At 32.7% G+C, this 17,081-nt stretch overlaps 2 protein-coding genes and 1 long non-coding RNA gene across 4 annotated transcripts; all 3 read right to left on the reverse strand.

The window, feature by feature from the left end:
• Nucleotides 1-7,094: 7,094 nt before the first annotated feature.
• Nucleotides 7,095-9,897, reverse strand: LOC103499232 (flavonol 7-O-beta-glucosyltransferase UGT74F1-like). 2 transcript variants are annotated; one of them, XM_051083740.1, is made up of 3 exons: nt 9,038-9,897; nt 8,870-8,951; nt 7,095-7,792 (listed from the first exon to the last, which is right to left on the reverse strand). In XM_051083740.1, exons 1-2 carry the CDS (start codon nt 9,686-9,688, stop codon nt 8,889-8,891), a joined length of 714 nt encoding a protein of 237 aa, XP_050939697.1. In that variant the 5' UTR covers nt 9,689-9,897; the 3' UTR covers nt 7,095-7,792; nt 8,870-8,888. The 2 variants fall into 2 exon arrangements, with proteins under 2 accessions (XP_050939697.1, XP_050939696.1); XM_051083739.1 differs by having other exon boundaries at nt 7,255-7,797.
• LOC127148961 (UDP-glycosyltransferase 74E2-like) lies at nt 7,339-7,758 on the reverse strand. The gene has a single exon (XM_051083400.1). The coding sequence runs from the start codon at nt 7,756-7,758 to the stop codon at nt 7,339-7,341; it is 420 nt and encodes a 139-aa protein (XP_050939357.1).
• A 5,415-nt stretch (nt 9,898-15,312) lies between the features above and the next one.
• LOC127149036 (uncharacterized) lies at nt 15,313-16,040 on the reverse strand. Its single transcript, XR_007820252.1, has 2 exons — nt 15,967-16,040; nt 15,313-15,882 (listed from the first exon to the last, which is right to left on the reverse strand). It is a non-coding gene; the product is annotated as an uncharacterized LOC127149036 (long non-coding RNA).
• Nucleotides 16,041-17,081: the final 1,041 nt, after the last annotated feature.

Consider the following 17,081-nt stretch of genomic DNA (forward strand, 5'->3'; position numbering starts at 1 on the left):
ATTAGTCAACAAATATAAAGGCTAATGGGTTATGGGTCCCAATACATCTCACCATCCTACTATGAGAGCCAGTAATGCAAAAAAGAAGTATATTGCACAAAAACCTGTCTATTAACTACATTATTCGGAGGATACCCTTCACTTCTTAAATCCTTCACTATCGCCTTATTTCTACTATAAAAAAGTAACACAAAATAAAATAAAATAAAATAAAATAAAATAAAATAGTTTTTTTCTTCATGCGTTTGAAAAAAGGGGGAATGCACCTTAATGTGCTTTAATGCTTCTTGCTTCAAAAGCAGCTACACACAGAGAACTACAAATGTATATGTATCACTTTTGACATTTTCCCAAAAACAATAATTTTCAGATAATGAGCTAGTTAAACAACATTTAACTTGAAATGAGAACAAAACACACAAAATATCTTGCTCGTAGAACTGGAAGAAAGAGAACAAAATTTAACCGAATAGAAAATGGAATGTGAGAGCAATAAATAATATTTCACGCGTAACAAGTCAAAACTCAGAAATATTCTTTGATCATAAACGCTGCTTGAAAGAAAATTCCAGTGAGATTATGAAGCGCGAGGAAGTTAAAAGATAGCAATTATACCTCGAAATCATTGGTAAAATCTTCATTGCAGAAAATGTCGGTTCCGATAGAAATGAGAATTTGAACAATCAGAAGATCAATAACATTACAATTAATAAAAAGAATTCTAAAGTATGTATATCTTGAAAAAATAATCAAAGTTTTCCAAATCTTTCTCTCGACATCTAGGAAATGTTGTTTAAATTGTGTATCTTCCCTTTTAATATGAACATGGGTGTTAAACATTTGAATGTTGCATTTAATTCAAGTTCTTGACCATGTTTTCTATTATATCTTAGCTGCCGGTTTGAATTGTTACATGGCAACTTTAACTAAACTAAAAAATCTTATGAACAAATGGCGTTGTGGTGCTGCCCCAATTGCAATAGGGTTTTCTTCCTTTTATGCATTCTATTCAGTTTAACTAACTTCGAAATATTGTGCTTATCATCATATTTTCATCTATTATTCATGCCATTTACGTCTGGTGAGTCATTGCTTATGATGAAACACATGCCATGATGACTATTAAGCATTGGGCTCAAGATCCTAGAGCGTCGTCCACCGAAGAACTAGCAATTTACCCAAGAGAAAAACTTGTTCGACGATTGGAGATAGCTTCACTCACTCTAAGGTATTTGTTATAGGCTATTGAGACAAATGCAAGTCAATTTTTGATGCAAGCCATTGGTTTTTACACTATCCAACTCAAACTAAATATACCTTAGATCTCTATAATGTGGGAAATGTCTCTATTTATAGAGAATTTCCATGGGCTTTAGGTGGGTTTGGGCTTGGGTCCATTTGACTGTTGGGTTTCAACTTGGGCCCATTTGACTTTTGAGCTTGAGTTTCGACCCATTTACTTATTGGGCTTAGACCCATGCGTTTGGTGGGCTTGGACTTGGACCTATTATTTCTTTGGCCCAATTTTTCACCAAGGGCTTGAACTGGATGGGATATGAGAAAATTTGACTGCCCAAGTCCAATCAAATTATAATCATCATAATCTTGCTGTGATAATGTGATGCGATTTAATTGACCAAAATTTCTTGTTCAACAAATGCCCTTTTTCGAGATTCATGCACGTGTATGAGTGGGTGAATCTTGAAAACGATAAGCTGGAACAAAAAATACAAGTGATTTGTTCTTGACTTTGGCTCTAGCGCTAATATGCCAAATTAATCACATTATGCATTTGTACATAAGTATGATTAAAATGCTATATGAAGATGTTTGGAATATGACCCAATGTCAATTTTGTAGAGAAATTTGAATTTAATTCATTTTTTTTATTTAAATCACTTGGAATATGGCCAAGAAAAAAAATATTTGAATGAAATTGGATTTTTTTTTACCAATTAATTTATTATGAGAATTGAGACTTAAAATTGATAAAATTGAGATATTGCCAACTTATCAAAATATGAATTTAAGTCAAAGTTTTGACTTTTTTTTTTTTTTATATTCTCTTAATTTGAATTTTTAGCAAAATGTGCTACTCAAATTGCCCCAAACTAAAAATTTGAAATGAATTTATGATTTGGGATAAAGTTTAAAAAGTTTTCTAACAAAAAAAAAAAAAGAAAAAAAATGATTTGGGAATTTTTTTTAAATCTCCAAACTTTTTTTTTCAATCATGAATTTAATTAGGAGATTTTTTTAAAAGTTAATTAATTAATTGATTATTTATTTATTTATTTATTATTACTATTTTTTAATAAAGAAAAGTTTAGGAATTAATGCATAACTCAATCTTAACTTCCAACTCAATCTCAACAAATTTATTTATATTTATTTTCTTTTGGAATAAAGAAAAGTTTGGGAATGAACAGATAACTCAATCTCAACTTCCAAATCAATCTCAAGAACGTTTAGTTGAGATTTGTCACATTTCATTCTTTATAAATAGTGAAGAATGGGGAAAAACAAAACTAGAATATTCCTTTCTTACCATCCCTTCTAATTCTTCCCTTTCAATTTTTTTTTGGGAAGAGGAGTGGCACCATCGAAGGGAGAGTTTTCTTTCTTTCTTTTTTTTTTTTTTTTGATGAAAAACGTTCTAGGTCAAGGTAGAACTTTTTGTTTTGTTTTGTTTTTGTTTAAATGGTGTCTGAAAGAGTCGAAAAGGTTTGTAGCCAACAAAAGAAAAAGAGAGAAAAGAGGAGAGAGTAGCGACAGGGGGAGAAAAGAAAGAAAAGAAAAAGAAACATTAAATTAAATTTCTTTTTTTTTTTAAATTGAAAAAAAATTGTTTTCTTTCTTTCTTTTTTTTTTTTACCAAATTCTTTTTTCCTATTAACTTATCTCTTTTTATTTGACAAATTTAAAGATGGAGTGCCACATTGAATATAGAGATGATGAAGATGAAGATATTGATGATGATTCTATCGGGTGCGTCGCATTGATGATAGAGATGATGATTCTATCCGCTACGCCACATTAAAGATGGAAATGATGATCGTCTCGATTGCGTCGCATTGAAGATGGAGATGATGATCGTCTCGATTGCGTCGCATTGAAGATGAAGATGATGATCGTCTCGATTGCATCGCATTGAAGATGAACATGATGATCGTCTCGATTACGTCGCATTGAAGATGAACATGATGATCGTCTCGATTGCGTCGCATTGAAGATGGAGATCGTTTCGGCTGCGTCACATTGAAGATGGAGATGATTCTATCGATTGTGCCGTATTGAAGATGGAGATGATTCTATCGGTTGTGCTGCATTGAAGATGGAGATGATGATTCTATCAACCATGCTGCATTGAAGAATGAGATGATGATGATTCTATTGACTCGCCGCACTGAAGATGGAGATGATGATTGTCTCTACTGTGCCACACTGAAGATGGAGATGATGATTGTCTCTGATGCGCCGCATTGAAAATGGAGATGATGATCGTCTCTACTGCGCCGCACTGAAGATGGAGATGATGATCGTCTCTACTGCACCGCACTGAAGATGGAGATGATGATGGTCTCTACTACGCCGCATTGAAGATGAAGATGAAGATGATTCTATCAGCTTAAACCGTATTGAAGATGAAGATGAAGATGAAGATGATTCTAATGAAGATAAAGAAGAGGATGATCCTCTTGGCTGCAACACATGTGAGAAGATGAAGATAAAGATCCTCTCAGCTGCAACACATGGGAGAAGATGAAGATAAAGATCCTCTCGACTGCAATACATGTGAGAAGATGAAGATAAAGATCCTCTCGGCTGCAACACATGTGAGAAGATGAAGATGAAGATTCTATCAACTGCAACGCATGGGAGAAGATGAAGATGATAATCCTCTCGACTCCAACGCATGTGAGAAGATGACGATGATGATCCTCTTGGCTGCAACACATGTGAGAAGATGACGATGATGATCATCTCGGCTGCAACACATGTAAGAAGATGACGATGATGATCCTCTCGGCTACAACGCATGTGAGAAGATAAAGATGATGATCCTTTTAGCTGCAACACATGTGAGAAGATGAAGATGAAGATGATGATCCTCTCGACTGCAATACATCAGAGAAGAGTACAGTTTGTTGGTCGATATTTTGGAGATGATGCGAAGTCGCACTTGCAATGATGAAGTTTAAAGCCTTTGAACTTGAACTTGAAGAAGCAACGAGAAAGTTTCTTAAGGAAGACGAAGCTAGCTATCTTAAGAAGGTAGACAAATAAACATCTTTGCTCACCGAAGAAGCCACCGAGGTCCTAGTTACGGTTCATAAGAGTTTGGAGGCTGCACGGGAAGAATTTAAGAACTTCAAGGGGAAGCTTTGACTTTGCCCTCTTTGCCCCCATACTTTTTTTCTTTCATTGTATTGTTGTAAATGCAAGATTTTTTTATTGAATGGTAATGAAAATGTTCTTATTCTGATGTGGCTACTTTTGAATTTCATTTTGTGCTATTTACGCATCCTTTACTATGAGCTTACGTCATCACAATGAAGTTTTTTTTTTTATGTGCGACTGAACTTATAGTGAATTTTAAACTGCCTAAGTATCCTTTTTATAACATAAGGATCAAGTCATAACGTAGTTCAACTTTTTTTTTTGGCCATTCACCTTTTAATCTCTTGTGGGTTAAGGAGCAACATGCAGTTTAGGATCTTGCGGTAAGAAGCTTTGCATATTTATCAGCTTTTATTTTCATTAAGAATTTGTGCATCTTCTTCGTTTGAAGGATTGGTGAATATAATAAGTCTTGACTTTACGATCAAAGAACCTTCTGTATTTATGTCAACAGACAACTTCCTCTTCATGCATGATGTGACACGACTGTGAATTTTATCGTCATTATTTTCTTCATGAAATGGTTTTGCCTTTAAAGTTTTCATCTCTCTTTGTTTTTTATCATTTTTCATCTTTAGACGATCAAAAGCAGATGTTGAAGGTCGATCTTTCTTCGGTGTGGAGATACTTGCCTTTTGAAAGCTTAAGTTCGAGTGCAAGTAGACATTGATTTTCTTCTTCTTTCGTGGCCATACTCAATCTTTGAAAGACTGAAGATCAAGTAATTGAAGGCTTGATACGATCAAATACTTAAGTCATTTGTTTAATTTCATTTGAATTGTCGACTTCTTCAAAAGATGCATAATTGTTGTTGATTTTTATAATGCTGACAGCATGACATGCAGTGACTTTTAATACTTCTTCTACATGATCATCAACGAAGCTTATTAAGAGGAATTCTGTCAAAGTTATCGACCGTCAAGGTCGGAGGAAGTCCTCATTTTTTTCCTTTGATAGGTTTAGGCTTCCACATCTTCTCATTCATTTTTATATGGTATTGTGGATACAATCTCTAATATTTAATCCTTTGATGCTTTCTCTCAAATACAAATTAAGACTTAGAACTTTTTGATATTCAATCTTCAGAAAGTTTTGGTTGCAAGTTTATTTGAGTTTCAATCTTATGGGATTTAAGGAAAGTTTGAACTTCCAAGTGTTCAATCTTTTAGAAGATGATAATCTCGATGTTTATAAGAACTTGCACGTCTTAAGAGCATTTTGAAGTTTGAAAATTTAATTCTTCAAAGCTTCGATTCTTCAGAGCTTTAATTCTTCCTTCAACCAAAGATCTTCAAAATGAATGGGAAGATCTTTATTTATAAAGAGTTTCCATGCACTTTAAGTGGGTTTGGGCTTGGGCTTAGACCAATTTACATGTTGGGCTTGGGCCCATTTGTTTGGCGGGTTTGGACCCATTATTTCTTTGGCCTAATTTTTCATCAAGAGCTTGAATTGGGTTGGAAATGAGAAAATTTGACTACCAAAATTCAATTAAATTATAATCATCATAATTTTGTTGTGATGGCGTGGTGCGATTTAATTGACAAAAATTTCTTGTTCAACACAAGGACTATAAGGGCACATTTTTTAATATTTGGCCCATCTTACGAGAGTATAAAACGTTTGACTTTATTCTTGTAGTTCTTCAATGTTGTGAGGGGGTGGAAGAATCTTGTTTATATTAATTTGTTATTATTAGAGATTGTGGGAGGGAGTAGAGGAGAAGAGAAGAATTATTGCAAAATATGTGTAATTTTTGTACTCTTGTAATGAATATGGAAGAACGTGTTTATTTATTTGTTATGTATGGTAACTATCTATTACATTTTCTATGTTATGGTTGGGAGAGAAGAGAGTGAAGAGCCAATAATAGTTTATGTTTTTTGTGACTTTGGTTTTGTGATGATTATGTTAAAGAGAATTTTGATGGGCAATAATAAGAAAGTGATTAATCTTTTGTCTTTTGGTTAATATGTTTAAGTTTAATATTTTGCCTTTGATACTATTTAAAAAGAGTTTAATATATGTATATTCATATGTGAAAGACTAAAAGTTTGTGTTAATGACTATTTGATATGAACTTTCTTTAAGGATGTGTTTTGGTTTAGTACATTTTGGACAAAACTAAACTTTATAGTTTTTTTGGAAACATCGGTGATATTTTGGAAAAAGAATTGTTGTTGTAGATACTAAATTTTATAAACATATATATTAATACAATGTTTGGTTCAAATTTGTTTAATTTGATGATTTATCCATATAGAGTTGGCATTATCATTAGAAAGATCAAATATCTCATAATGCAATGAACAACTAAACATTACAAAATGTGACAAATATACAAAATGTCGAACTGTGCAACGAACAATACAATGTCACATAATGTTCCTTGTTTGTCACATGAATATGCAACGTTTATCAATTTGTTGCACCGTGAGACTTTTACAATAAGTCGTTGCAGAAAAATATCACGTACCTTTAGAGATAAGCGTATGTGACATAATTATTTTTATGGTAACAATTGTTTGCAATGAAAAACTAACTTGCAATAAATATTTTGCGTTACTACACCTCATTTTTCTTGTAGTGTTTGTAGAATAAATTTGTTGAGTCCTAATAAAAATAAGTTTTTTAAAATTGTGTTAAAAAGGTTCCTCAGCAAGCAAAGCTATAAAATTTAAACAAAAGTTTGACTAAATGGCTGAGGTGGCAAGCTAATTTGTAAACAAAATATACAAAAGTGTTTAACTATACTTTAGATTTTGATACATTTTGATCATCCTATTTTCAAAATCGAAAATAATTATTACATTTCGAGAATATAAAAATTAATAACGAAATCAAACATACAGGTATCAAAATAGTATTTTAATCCTCGTTATTTCAACTAATAAAATTTTGACAGAAAAAAAAGGTTAAGTTTGCTAGAAAAATTGTCTAATAAAGGCGGCTAACCATTTTAGCGAGAAAGTCATCGACAACTTTGTTGAAGCTTCCCCCAAACTCAAATGTCTTTTGGGCCATTACCTTCCATTTGGTGGCATTTTGTCTAATCTCATTGCCTCTTTCTCCAACCATCACTTCCTCGATGCATTGCAATAGAACTTCTCGTTTAACAACTCCATCACTATTAGCAAGAGCTTTGAGGCCTACTTTCCAAACATCAGTGATGAACTTAGCATTTGTTGTTTGGTTAGTCCATCCAGGCACTGTGACCATCGGAACTCCCAAACTAACTCCTTCCAATGTGGAGTTCCAACCACAGTGTGTCACGAAACATCCAATTGCTTCGTGTGTCAAAACCTCTAATTGCTGACACCATGAAACCACTAGTCCTTTTTTTGCTGTCTCTACCATAAAATTCTTTGGAAGTTTCGTTACCTCTGACGATCTGACCTATAATTTAAAACCCCATCTTTAAAAGTCTCACATCAAAAGAATTCAATGGCTCGTATAGTATTTGATTGACAAAATACATGAATTCAAAAAAAAAAAAAAATCCAAAAGTGTATATATTTAATTGTTTTTCTATTTTATTTTATTTTAGTTATTTAACACCACTGTTGTATGCAGAATACTTGAGATATAGAGGTTTGAAGTTTTAGAGCACTCTAGTCCACCATTTTTCAATAAGATTGATAATTTGTAAGTTCAAATCTAAAAGTATGATACAGACTTAAAAAAATTGGTTAATTTAGGGAGTTAGTTTTGTTTTAAGAAGATACTTCTCCTTTAATCCATCACACCCACATGGTTAAAGACTAAGTGATCAAATTGGTCAAAATGTTTGTGACTAGATCAATGGAAGTCATGTATTATACCCGACTTCCTTCCAAAACTAGAAGTATATTATTTTTTTACAATAGTTTGTACACCAATCACATTTATGCATTTTTCTTTTCTAACTAGCCTAATTTTGTCATTACTTTTTTTAAAAAACATTATTTCTGAAATTTGTCTTAGTAAACACGGTAAAATAGAAGCAAAAAATTGAGATAAATACTAAAATGAAATGTATATATAACTGTTTGAAATATCAATCGGTATAATTCAGTTATAAAATATCAAGCAACACAGACACCTCGTTAAATTGAGGTTCTTGTGCAGTTTCTTAAATTTTAAATAATATTTTTCTATACCGATTATTTTTTAAAAATAAAAATATAATCAATAATTCTTCCCATCTTTGTTTGAATAAATATGGGCATTTTTTCAATTTCTAATTCTTATTCATGAATTTCATCCATCAAGTAAAGATGGATATATCACACCAACCCAACCCATCTAACTCAAATCTTTTAATTCTTTAACAAAACACAATATTTTGTTAAAGTTATATTTTGTGATGTGAATCAAAATTATAAAATTTGGGGTTAGGTATGCGTTGGAATACCTAATTCTATTTTACTAAAGAATTAATAATTTTTTTAAAAAAAAATGGAAAAATAGAATAGAATTTTGAGATTACCACCCACAGAAATTGCCGATCAATGCTCTTTAAATTCGAACGCCCTAATCGACGGCCATGTTTTCTTCAAATACTCCAAAACCTACAAATCAATCATCATTACAACGAAATAACTACTCCAAAATTCGAACTCGATTTCACCGATTTCAGTAATAAACTTCTAATTACCTCTCGCTCCAACTCGTCAAACGTATTGCAGAAAATCCAATCGGCTTTATCAACATTCGCGTACTGATTCACAAGCAGATCGTAATATGCAGGATACGATCCTAACTGATAAATAAACGACGGAAATTCCGCCAGTTTCATCAACGGCAACCCAGGAATCTCACTTTCTCTATTTGGAAGAGGTAAATCGATTAATCCTTTATGTACGTGGTAATAAATGTTAGCGACGGCGCACGATTGGGTGAAGAACACCGCCGTAGCAATCTGGAACTCTTTTGCAACATCCAGAGCCCAAGGGAGGAAGCTGTCGTAGATGAGACAATCGACAGGGGAAGCAGAGGAGGAGAGGCGGCGGAGAAGCTCCCGCAGCGACTCAGAACCGAATCGGCGGAAGGAATCGAGGTAGGTTTGGGCGGAGTCGGCAGAGGCGAAACCGCCATCGTCGTGGCCGTCGGAGATGGTGAGGATGGGGAAAGGAGGAAGGGAGTGAGAAACGCGAGCAATGAAATTGGTTAAGACGAGGGTGATTTTGAAACCTCGTTTCTGTAGGCGCTTTGAGAATTGAAGCATTGGATTGATGTGGCCCTGCGATGGGTAGGTGACGGTGAGGATATGAGGTGTACGGTCGTCTCTTTCAGTGGCGTCCGCCATTGAAATTGAAACACCGATCTCTCTCTCTCTCTCTCTCTCTCTCTCTCAGTGAACGGAGAAAATGGAGAGCGGCTAAAGAAGAAGAAGAAGACGTGAAATTGCAATTAACATATTTTTGTATTTCATAAAATTATTATTATACATTATGGATAATCTTTGGTTTTTATTTTTTGTTGTCAATTACGATGGAGCAATCTAAACTCTAACTTGAACTTCATATTTTATACTACGATGGAGCAATCTTTTCTGTTCTGTTTTTGTTTACAATCACTACAAAAGGTCGTACAAGGATGATATTCATCTAAAATGTATTCATCCACTATTTAAAATAAATTTATTAACTCTTTACTTTTTAGAATTAATTTATTATTTAATACAGAAAAAAAAAAAGTTTAAAGAACTCAAGACTACCAAAATAAATTAATGTCAACTAACCTCTAAAAGAGATTTTCTATCCTGAAAACGACTTTAGTTTTTCATTTCAAAAGTAGCGCAATTTTCACAATTTTTTATTTTTGTTTTTCTTAGAACATCTCGGTCGGAATCAACCCTAAGATATATATTTTCTTTTACAATTTAAAATAAAGAATATGTTCAAATTACCAAAATACCCTTGTTTGCCTAAACTTTCTATATTCACTTTTGCCAAACAAGTTTCTCATTTCAGTCGAGTTTGAACGTTTTGCTCTCAAGATTTACTGATTTTTGGGCAGAAAACTTTACAAAGTGCATCCCAAGTAGAGTTGTAATTTGTATCTATTTTTAAGTTAATCCATGCAGTTTCATTTGACGAGTTTAAGCAATTTCATCAATTTGGGCTCGTGTAGATGATGGATCTCGATCGAGATTGATGAAATTACCCTCAAATTTGTTGAATGAATCCGAAAATCCCCTCTGTTTCATTTGCATTCTGTGTGGTTCTCGGTATCAATTTCGGTCGAGGTTAACCCAAGATACATCACATAATGCATGTAAAACTCTAATCCCATGGTATCCTGATGCAATGTGGCCTAAGTTCCATTGTAAACTCATGTTACTCTCGAATGAGATTCGTTCGTGATTACTCCATGTTTTAGGACTGATTATTGATTTTATTTTGTTATATGCGTTTTATGCTTGGCAGATGCCTCTTGTCACCAAAATTTGCAATGCAGACTTCTTCTTTGCAAACTTGACTTGTTGTTCACACATAGTGAAGATCGTCTCGAACATTGAAATAAATTAACACCTAGGTAGATGTATATGTTTAGGAAAACCATTTTTAGACATTTATTGGACGTTAAGTTGGTTTCAATAATGGACTCCTATGCCATTACATCTTGCTAAGAAAGGTGAAGGATGAACGAAAGGACGTTATTAGCTTTAAATTACTAGGTAAGAACATCTCCTTCGGGCGGAAAGATTGTGACATTATCACGAGGTTGAGTTATAGGGCGAGACGTGTGGTTGAATTTGAACATGATAAAGCCTTTAGAGTGCAACAGGTCGATTCGGTGAAGATACCGCTATTTTATTTAATCAAGCTGGTAATGACGAGGAGGGAGAGGGGGCAACATATGGACTGGATCATGTTAAGCCTCATAGACAATTTGGAGGACTTCTTCATTAGCTATGACTCGGGTGAGTTGATATGGGTTAAAATCCTAGGTAGCCTGAAAGGGGCACTAAATGGAAAAGTTGCCTTGCATAAGAAGAGAAGCCTGCGAATAACAAGTCCCCAGAGTCATATAGTCTATATATGAGTTTGTCTTCACCTTTCAAGTTAGTAATTCTATGCTAATTATGGTTTTTTTTTTCCAGTTGTTATATGCTTGTATTAATTTTATCATTACATTTGTCGGTTTGGGCCAATGACATAGTGTCATCCATTAGTGGGCGGGTTCCAATAGAGATTCACACAATGCAATACCACACATCATGCAATTGACTTGAACGTTAACACCTGGGTTGAAGGTGATTCAGTCACAGGTCTTCGGGTCGCAAATGATACATTACAATTCATTTTCTTACTCCACCTTTACTATAGTATTTTAAAGTTTAGGGTTTAATTAGCACTTGTTGATGTTCCAATTTCAACCCCAAATAGAGAAGATTGACCCAACAAATAATGAGCGAGCTTACCTTAATCGAAGTCTTGAAACACTGACGATAGAAGATTACATGGAAGATGTTGAAATTTATGTCCTAAAACTTATAGTTTGTAGTTTAAATTACATTTTATTCGATAAAGTGTTTATTAAGGACTTATTAGTGAAAATAGAATATTATAATCTTGAATCTAATAAACTAAGGTCCCGAGGTTATCTAGTGTAGACTTGAACTTTATGTAAAGACATAAACGTGGATTAAGTTCGAGTATATAGCTCAAACAGTCTATAGTGTATGAATAAGATTAGGTGCCTTATTCTGGGAACACTATGGATGCAGCCTGCTCTGTAGTTAGTACAAATGAAGTGATCCTAAATCGTTCATGTAGAGACATGGGAGTGAGGGAATCCTATGTAAAGAGTTTACCTAAGATTGGAACCATGAAATTTTCACTTTTAAGTTATAACACCGTTGACTATATAAAACTGACTATTTCAATTTTTTATGGCCTAGGCAACTTAATCTTAATTCAGAGCTAACTATGAACTTTTGCTCAAATGGTATTATCCTTAGATCTTCATGGGTAAGGGCAGTTTAATGCGCTGACCCAACAAGACTCACATTTCAGGGGTAAGACCGGGTGGATAGCTAGAGACATAGGGTGCAAGACGGAATTGACTTCTCCTTGATTTAGAGTTAGTAGATAGGTTGTTCCCTTAAGAACTGAATTCAAGTCTTGAACAAGGGGCCCCACCCTCTCATTGGCCTGAGAGGGATTCGATTTATAGGTTGGACCTTAAACCAATTATTCAATAGTGGATCAGTGGAACTTAAGGAACAAGATGTAATCTCGAGGGTAAAACGGTATTTTGACCCAGTTGAGATTACGAGCAACCTGTGAAGTATTAAATTACTGATCATAGTTATATCAGATGGACAAAAATATATTTATAGTGAGGAGAGTGCAACTAGGAACTTTAGTGGAATGACCCGTTAGTTAACGAATGTTGATTAGCTTGGCCTACAAGAGTTTAGCTAGTTAATCTCAAATCATTGGAGTCCATGATCTATAGGTCCAATAGGTTCCCCTACTAGCTCATATGGAATTAACTTATAACAATCTGATGGAATAATTCGAATTGTTCGAATTTGGTAAAGAGAGAGAAACCGACAAATAGATGTGATATAGTCATCAGTTATTAATTTTAGATAGGGTTTTATGTTTAAATATGATTTGAATATTAAAAATATGAATACGGATTCATATTCGGAAGTTCAGAATTGATGAAAACGGTCAAAATAGTAAAAAGTCAAAATGTTGACTTTTGAATTTGAAAAGTCAAACTTTGACGATCTTTATATTCAAGTGTGATTTGAATTTCAAAAAATGAATATGGATTCATGCTTAGGAGGTCGAATTATTCAAGAAAGACAAAATGATAAAAATTCAAAATGTTGACTTTGACTTTAATGGTCAAATGGTCAAAATGCCCTTGGACTAAGTTAGTGGAAAAATCCAACATTTTGTAGGATAAGTGGCTACATGAGATGTAGACACTTAGCCCACTAAGGGTGTGTTTGGTTTGTATTTTTTAAAAAAAAAAAAAATCAAGAATACATTTACTTTTAAACACTTTCTTGAAAATAGTTTAAAATTTAAACACTTACATGTTTGGTTAGATTTTTTTATAAGGGTTTATAGATAAATTTTGTTTGGCTTGTAATATAACAAAAATGTTTATTCTTTAACTCAAATTACCATAAAGGACTACTAAATACTATTACCTAATTTCATTAAAAAAAACATATATTTTGATTTTTTTAAAAATGAATATACTTTGAAATTAATAGCATGTTATCTTGAAACTAATTGTTTTAAGATTTTGAAATTAGTAAAGTTAAAACCAAGCATTATTTTTTTCGTATTAAATGTTTTAGATAATTTTATTTTAGAGGTAGAAGTATCTTGATACTTAAATTCATAATTATAAAAACTATAATTGATCTCCAACAACAAAACATAATAATAATTATAATTTTTCTTAAATAATATAATAACAACTACACATGAGAAGTTGTGCAATTCGATCACGTTCTTCATTCATCTCTATTTCACGAACTGAACCTCTATGCTCTTCATTGACGTCCTCATAATTTATTTCATCATTTGAAGGTAGTAGCATCTCGTCGTCGTCATAAGGCTTGAACTCAAAATCTGTTTTTGAATGAACCTTTATAAAGTTATGAAGAGCCATTGAAGCAACAACAATTTTTACCTGTTTGTCAAATGGAAAACTATGCATTTGCCGAACAATTCTCCATCTATTCTTCCAAACACCAAATGTTCTTTCAATTGTGCATCTTAATGAAGAATGTCTATGATTAAATACCTCCTTCATGCCTCTTGGTTGGCTTCCACATCGAAAATCAGCAAGATGGTATCGTTCACCTCTATAAGGACGTAAATATCCTTTTGTTTTTGGATAACCATAATCTACTAGATAATATTTTCCTGAAATAATAAAGTAAACACTTAATAATAAAAAATAAATATTTAAAAATATAATAAACATTAATGTATTTATTCTTACATACAAATCTTTGGGTGGATGTGGAAACCTAAATGTGATCTTCTTAATGCCTCCACAAAATTCGAGCATCATGAGCAACTTCTTCCCATCCAGCCCAACACAAATGTAAAACACATGTTAAAATCTCATACTGCCATAATATTTTGGGTGGTAATACTTTTTCGACCAATGTACGGTATGTGCTTTCCTTTAGGTGCTACAACATGTATATGAGTACCATCAATTGCTCTAATACAATTTTTGAAATACGGCCAATATCTAGTGTCTTGTTTAATCTTATCAGAAGTAGTTTTGAATTATGGATCTGTAGGCTTAATTACATCTACAGCCATATGACAAATAACATATAACACTATATTAAACCACCTTGATACAGTCTCGCCCTAGTGTTGAAATCTTTCTTAAACCATTCTATTTGAGAAATTGTGACCCAGTGTAATAAGAAACATTGCAAGAACCTCCATACGTTTGGCTTTATTTAATTTATATTGTTGTTCAAGTACTACTAACAATTTCTGAAATATATGTTTTTCCATTCTAAATTGCTGGTGACATCTATCCTCGTGACCATTCAAGATCTCCATTAAAAATTTGTAACCAGTGTGAGAAGATGTCATACAAGGTTCTTTACAAACATGCATCACAAAATGATGGACTACAACACCACATCACAATTTTACTAATTGATCGAGTTCATATTCAACATCGCTTTCGTCAGATTGATCATTGTTATAAATCATATAATTATCAGATGACATTTGAAAAACATAAAGGAATTAAAAACAAAATTAGAAACCAAAGATCCAACAATATAATATCTTGTTATCATTGCTATCAGTATTGTAATAATCAAATGTCATTTGATAAACATAAGGGAATTTAAAAACATTCGTGAAAAACATAACAAAACATTCATAACAAAAATAACACTTCAAAATGGTAATTGTCTACAAGCAAACATTTTCTATAATCTAAGGTTGTCAAACTTTCTTTTGCTTCAACCATACAACTTGAATCTTAGGCTCTTGTAGCACTACAAACATTTCTCTATTTTTCCTTTTTGTAAAGATATCTGCAGCTTTCATGAAAAGCTCATCACCTTTTATAATTCCAAGTATGTCTCATAAGACATTCATCACTTCAAAAATACTACAACCTAGAAGATCTCTTCTCCTATTATCTATTGATCCACACACACGTTCCAACTGATCACAAAGTTTATTTGCAACATTACCTTTTTGATCCTATTCTTTTTCTTTTTTTTACACTTTTCCTTGAGTATTATCCTCAGCAGTATGTATTGAATATTTCGTATCATTAGTATTATTATGCTTCATATCCTCAAATGTATCATCATTTTCTCCTACATGTCTAAATGAATTGTCTTCAGTAGTTAAAGGTACAAATCCTTGAGATGGTGCCATCTCCCGTAACTGCAATATCTTTAAAAAGAATATCTAATTGGTATGCATTTTGCAACCCCTTTGCTCTAAATTTTGCTGCCTCAGGCTTAACCTACAAGATATTGATTTAAGAAGTATTTAATTATAATTATAATTATAATTTCTAATAAATAAGCTATATAAATAAATGATATACCTTTAAATTCTCTTCCCACCACTCACTTGGTGCATCAATAGTTTGTCTTAGTGAATTCCAACCCAAGCCTGTGTTGGTTCCAACCCAAGCCTGTGTTGGTTCCAACCAAGTTTGTCCATATCTGTCAATCTTTTTGTAATACAATCCATTTATTTTTCATTTTTTTTTATCATAATTTCATCTGATTTTCTCTCTAAATATTCTAATAACATTTTTCCATCCTTTTTTACTCAAATGTTCATTTGGTCTATTCCCTTTCAAAGTTTCATCAACACAAACATGGATAAATGTATCGGTTGTAGTATCATCCCAAATTGCCTTGAATTGTTTTTCTTTTTCATCTCTATTTGTAGTTATATTTGTGGACATTACTGAAACAAAAAGGTGGGTTAAGTAACAGGTTTTTCTATTTATTAGAATTACAATAGAAATAAAGCAAAGAACACACAACCCAAATGGTCAATCAAGTTATAAGAGTAGGATTCTGATTAAAAAAAAAACATACACATGTTCAACTCTGGAGATATGAGCGATGCATCAAAGTCTTACTTAGATGAATAGACAATTTATAACTTCACGTTATACATTTGCATGCGCATTCAAAAGCGATCAACAAACATGACAATAACTCAACAAACCAAAATGTTAAAAGTTCTAATTCTCTCACTTCCATAACTTTTAAGAACAAATGACGTCAAAAATCGATAACTAAACAATATCACGGTACATTATGGACTATGTGGTGGACTAATTTTCAACATAATCCTTGATTGAAAAGTATAATCGAAATGTTACAGAAGCAATAATGTAAAAATGAACTATAATTATTTTCTTCAAGAACTCAATTCAGCATCAGAAACTAAATTCAGTAGCCAAATCAACATACTCAGCACAATACAAACATTCACATCCAAAGGCAAAATTAAAGCAAGGAGAATCATAAGAACAAACTAAATGTCAAAGGAAACCACGATAAGAACATACTGAAACGACAAGGAAACCAAACAACCCTCTCACTTCCATTTCATTCCATAATCAAGTCCATTATTATTAAAAGTTATATCAAATTATTCATTTATAGCTTCATTTTGAAGCTAAAAACTCAAAATATAATT

This window comes from Cucumis melo, chromosome 4 (genome assembly GCF_025177605.1).
Source record: "Cucumis melo cultivar AY chromosome 4, USDA_Cmelo_AY_1.0, whole genome shotgun sequence".
Classification (NCBI taxonomy): Eukaryota; Viridiplantae; Streptophyta; class Magnoliopsida; order Cucurbitales; family Cucurbitaceae; genus Cucumis; species Cucumis melo.

Coding starts and splice junctions, on each gene's coding strand:
- LOC103499232 (XM_051083740.1), bottom strand. CDS start 9,688: ATGGCGGACGCCACTGAAAGAGACGACCGTACACCTCATATCCTCACC. Junction 8,952..9,037: donor TTGACGAGTTGGAGCGAGAG/GTAATTAGAAGT, acceptor ATTGATTTGTAG/GTTTTGGAGTATTTGAAGAA.
- LOC127148961 (XM_051083400.1), bottom strand. CDS start 7,758: ATGGTAGAGACAGCAAAAAAAGGACTAGTGGTTTCATGGTGTCAGCAA.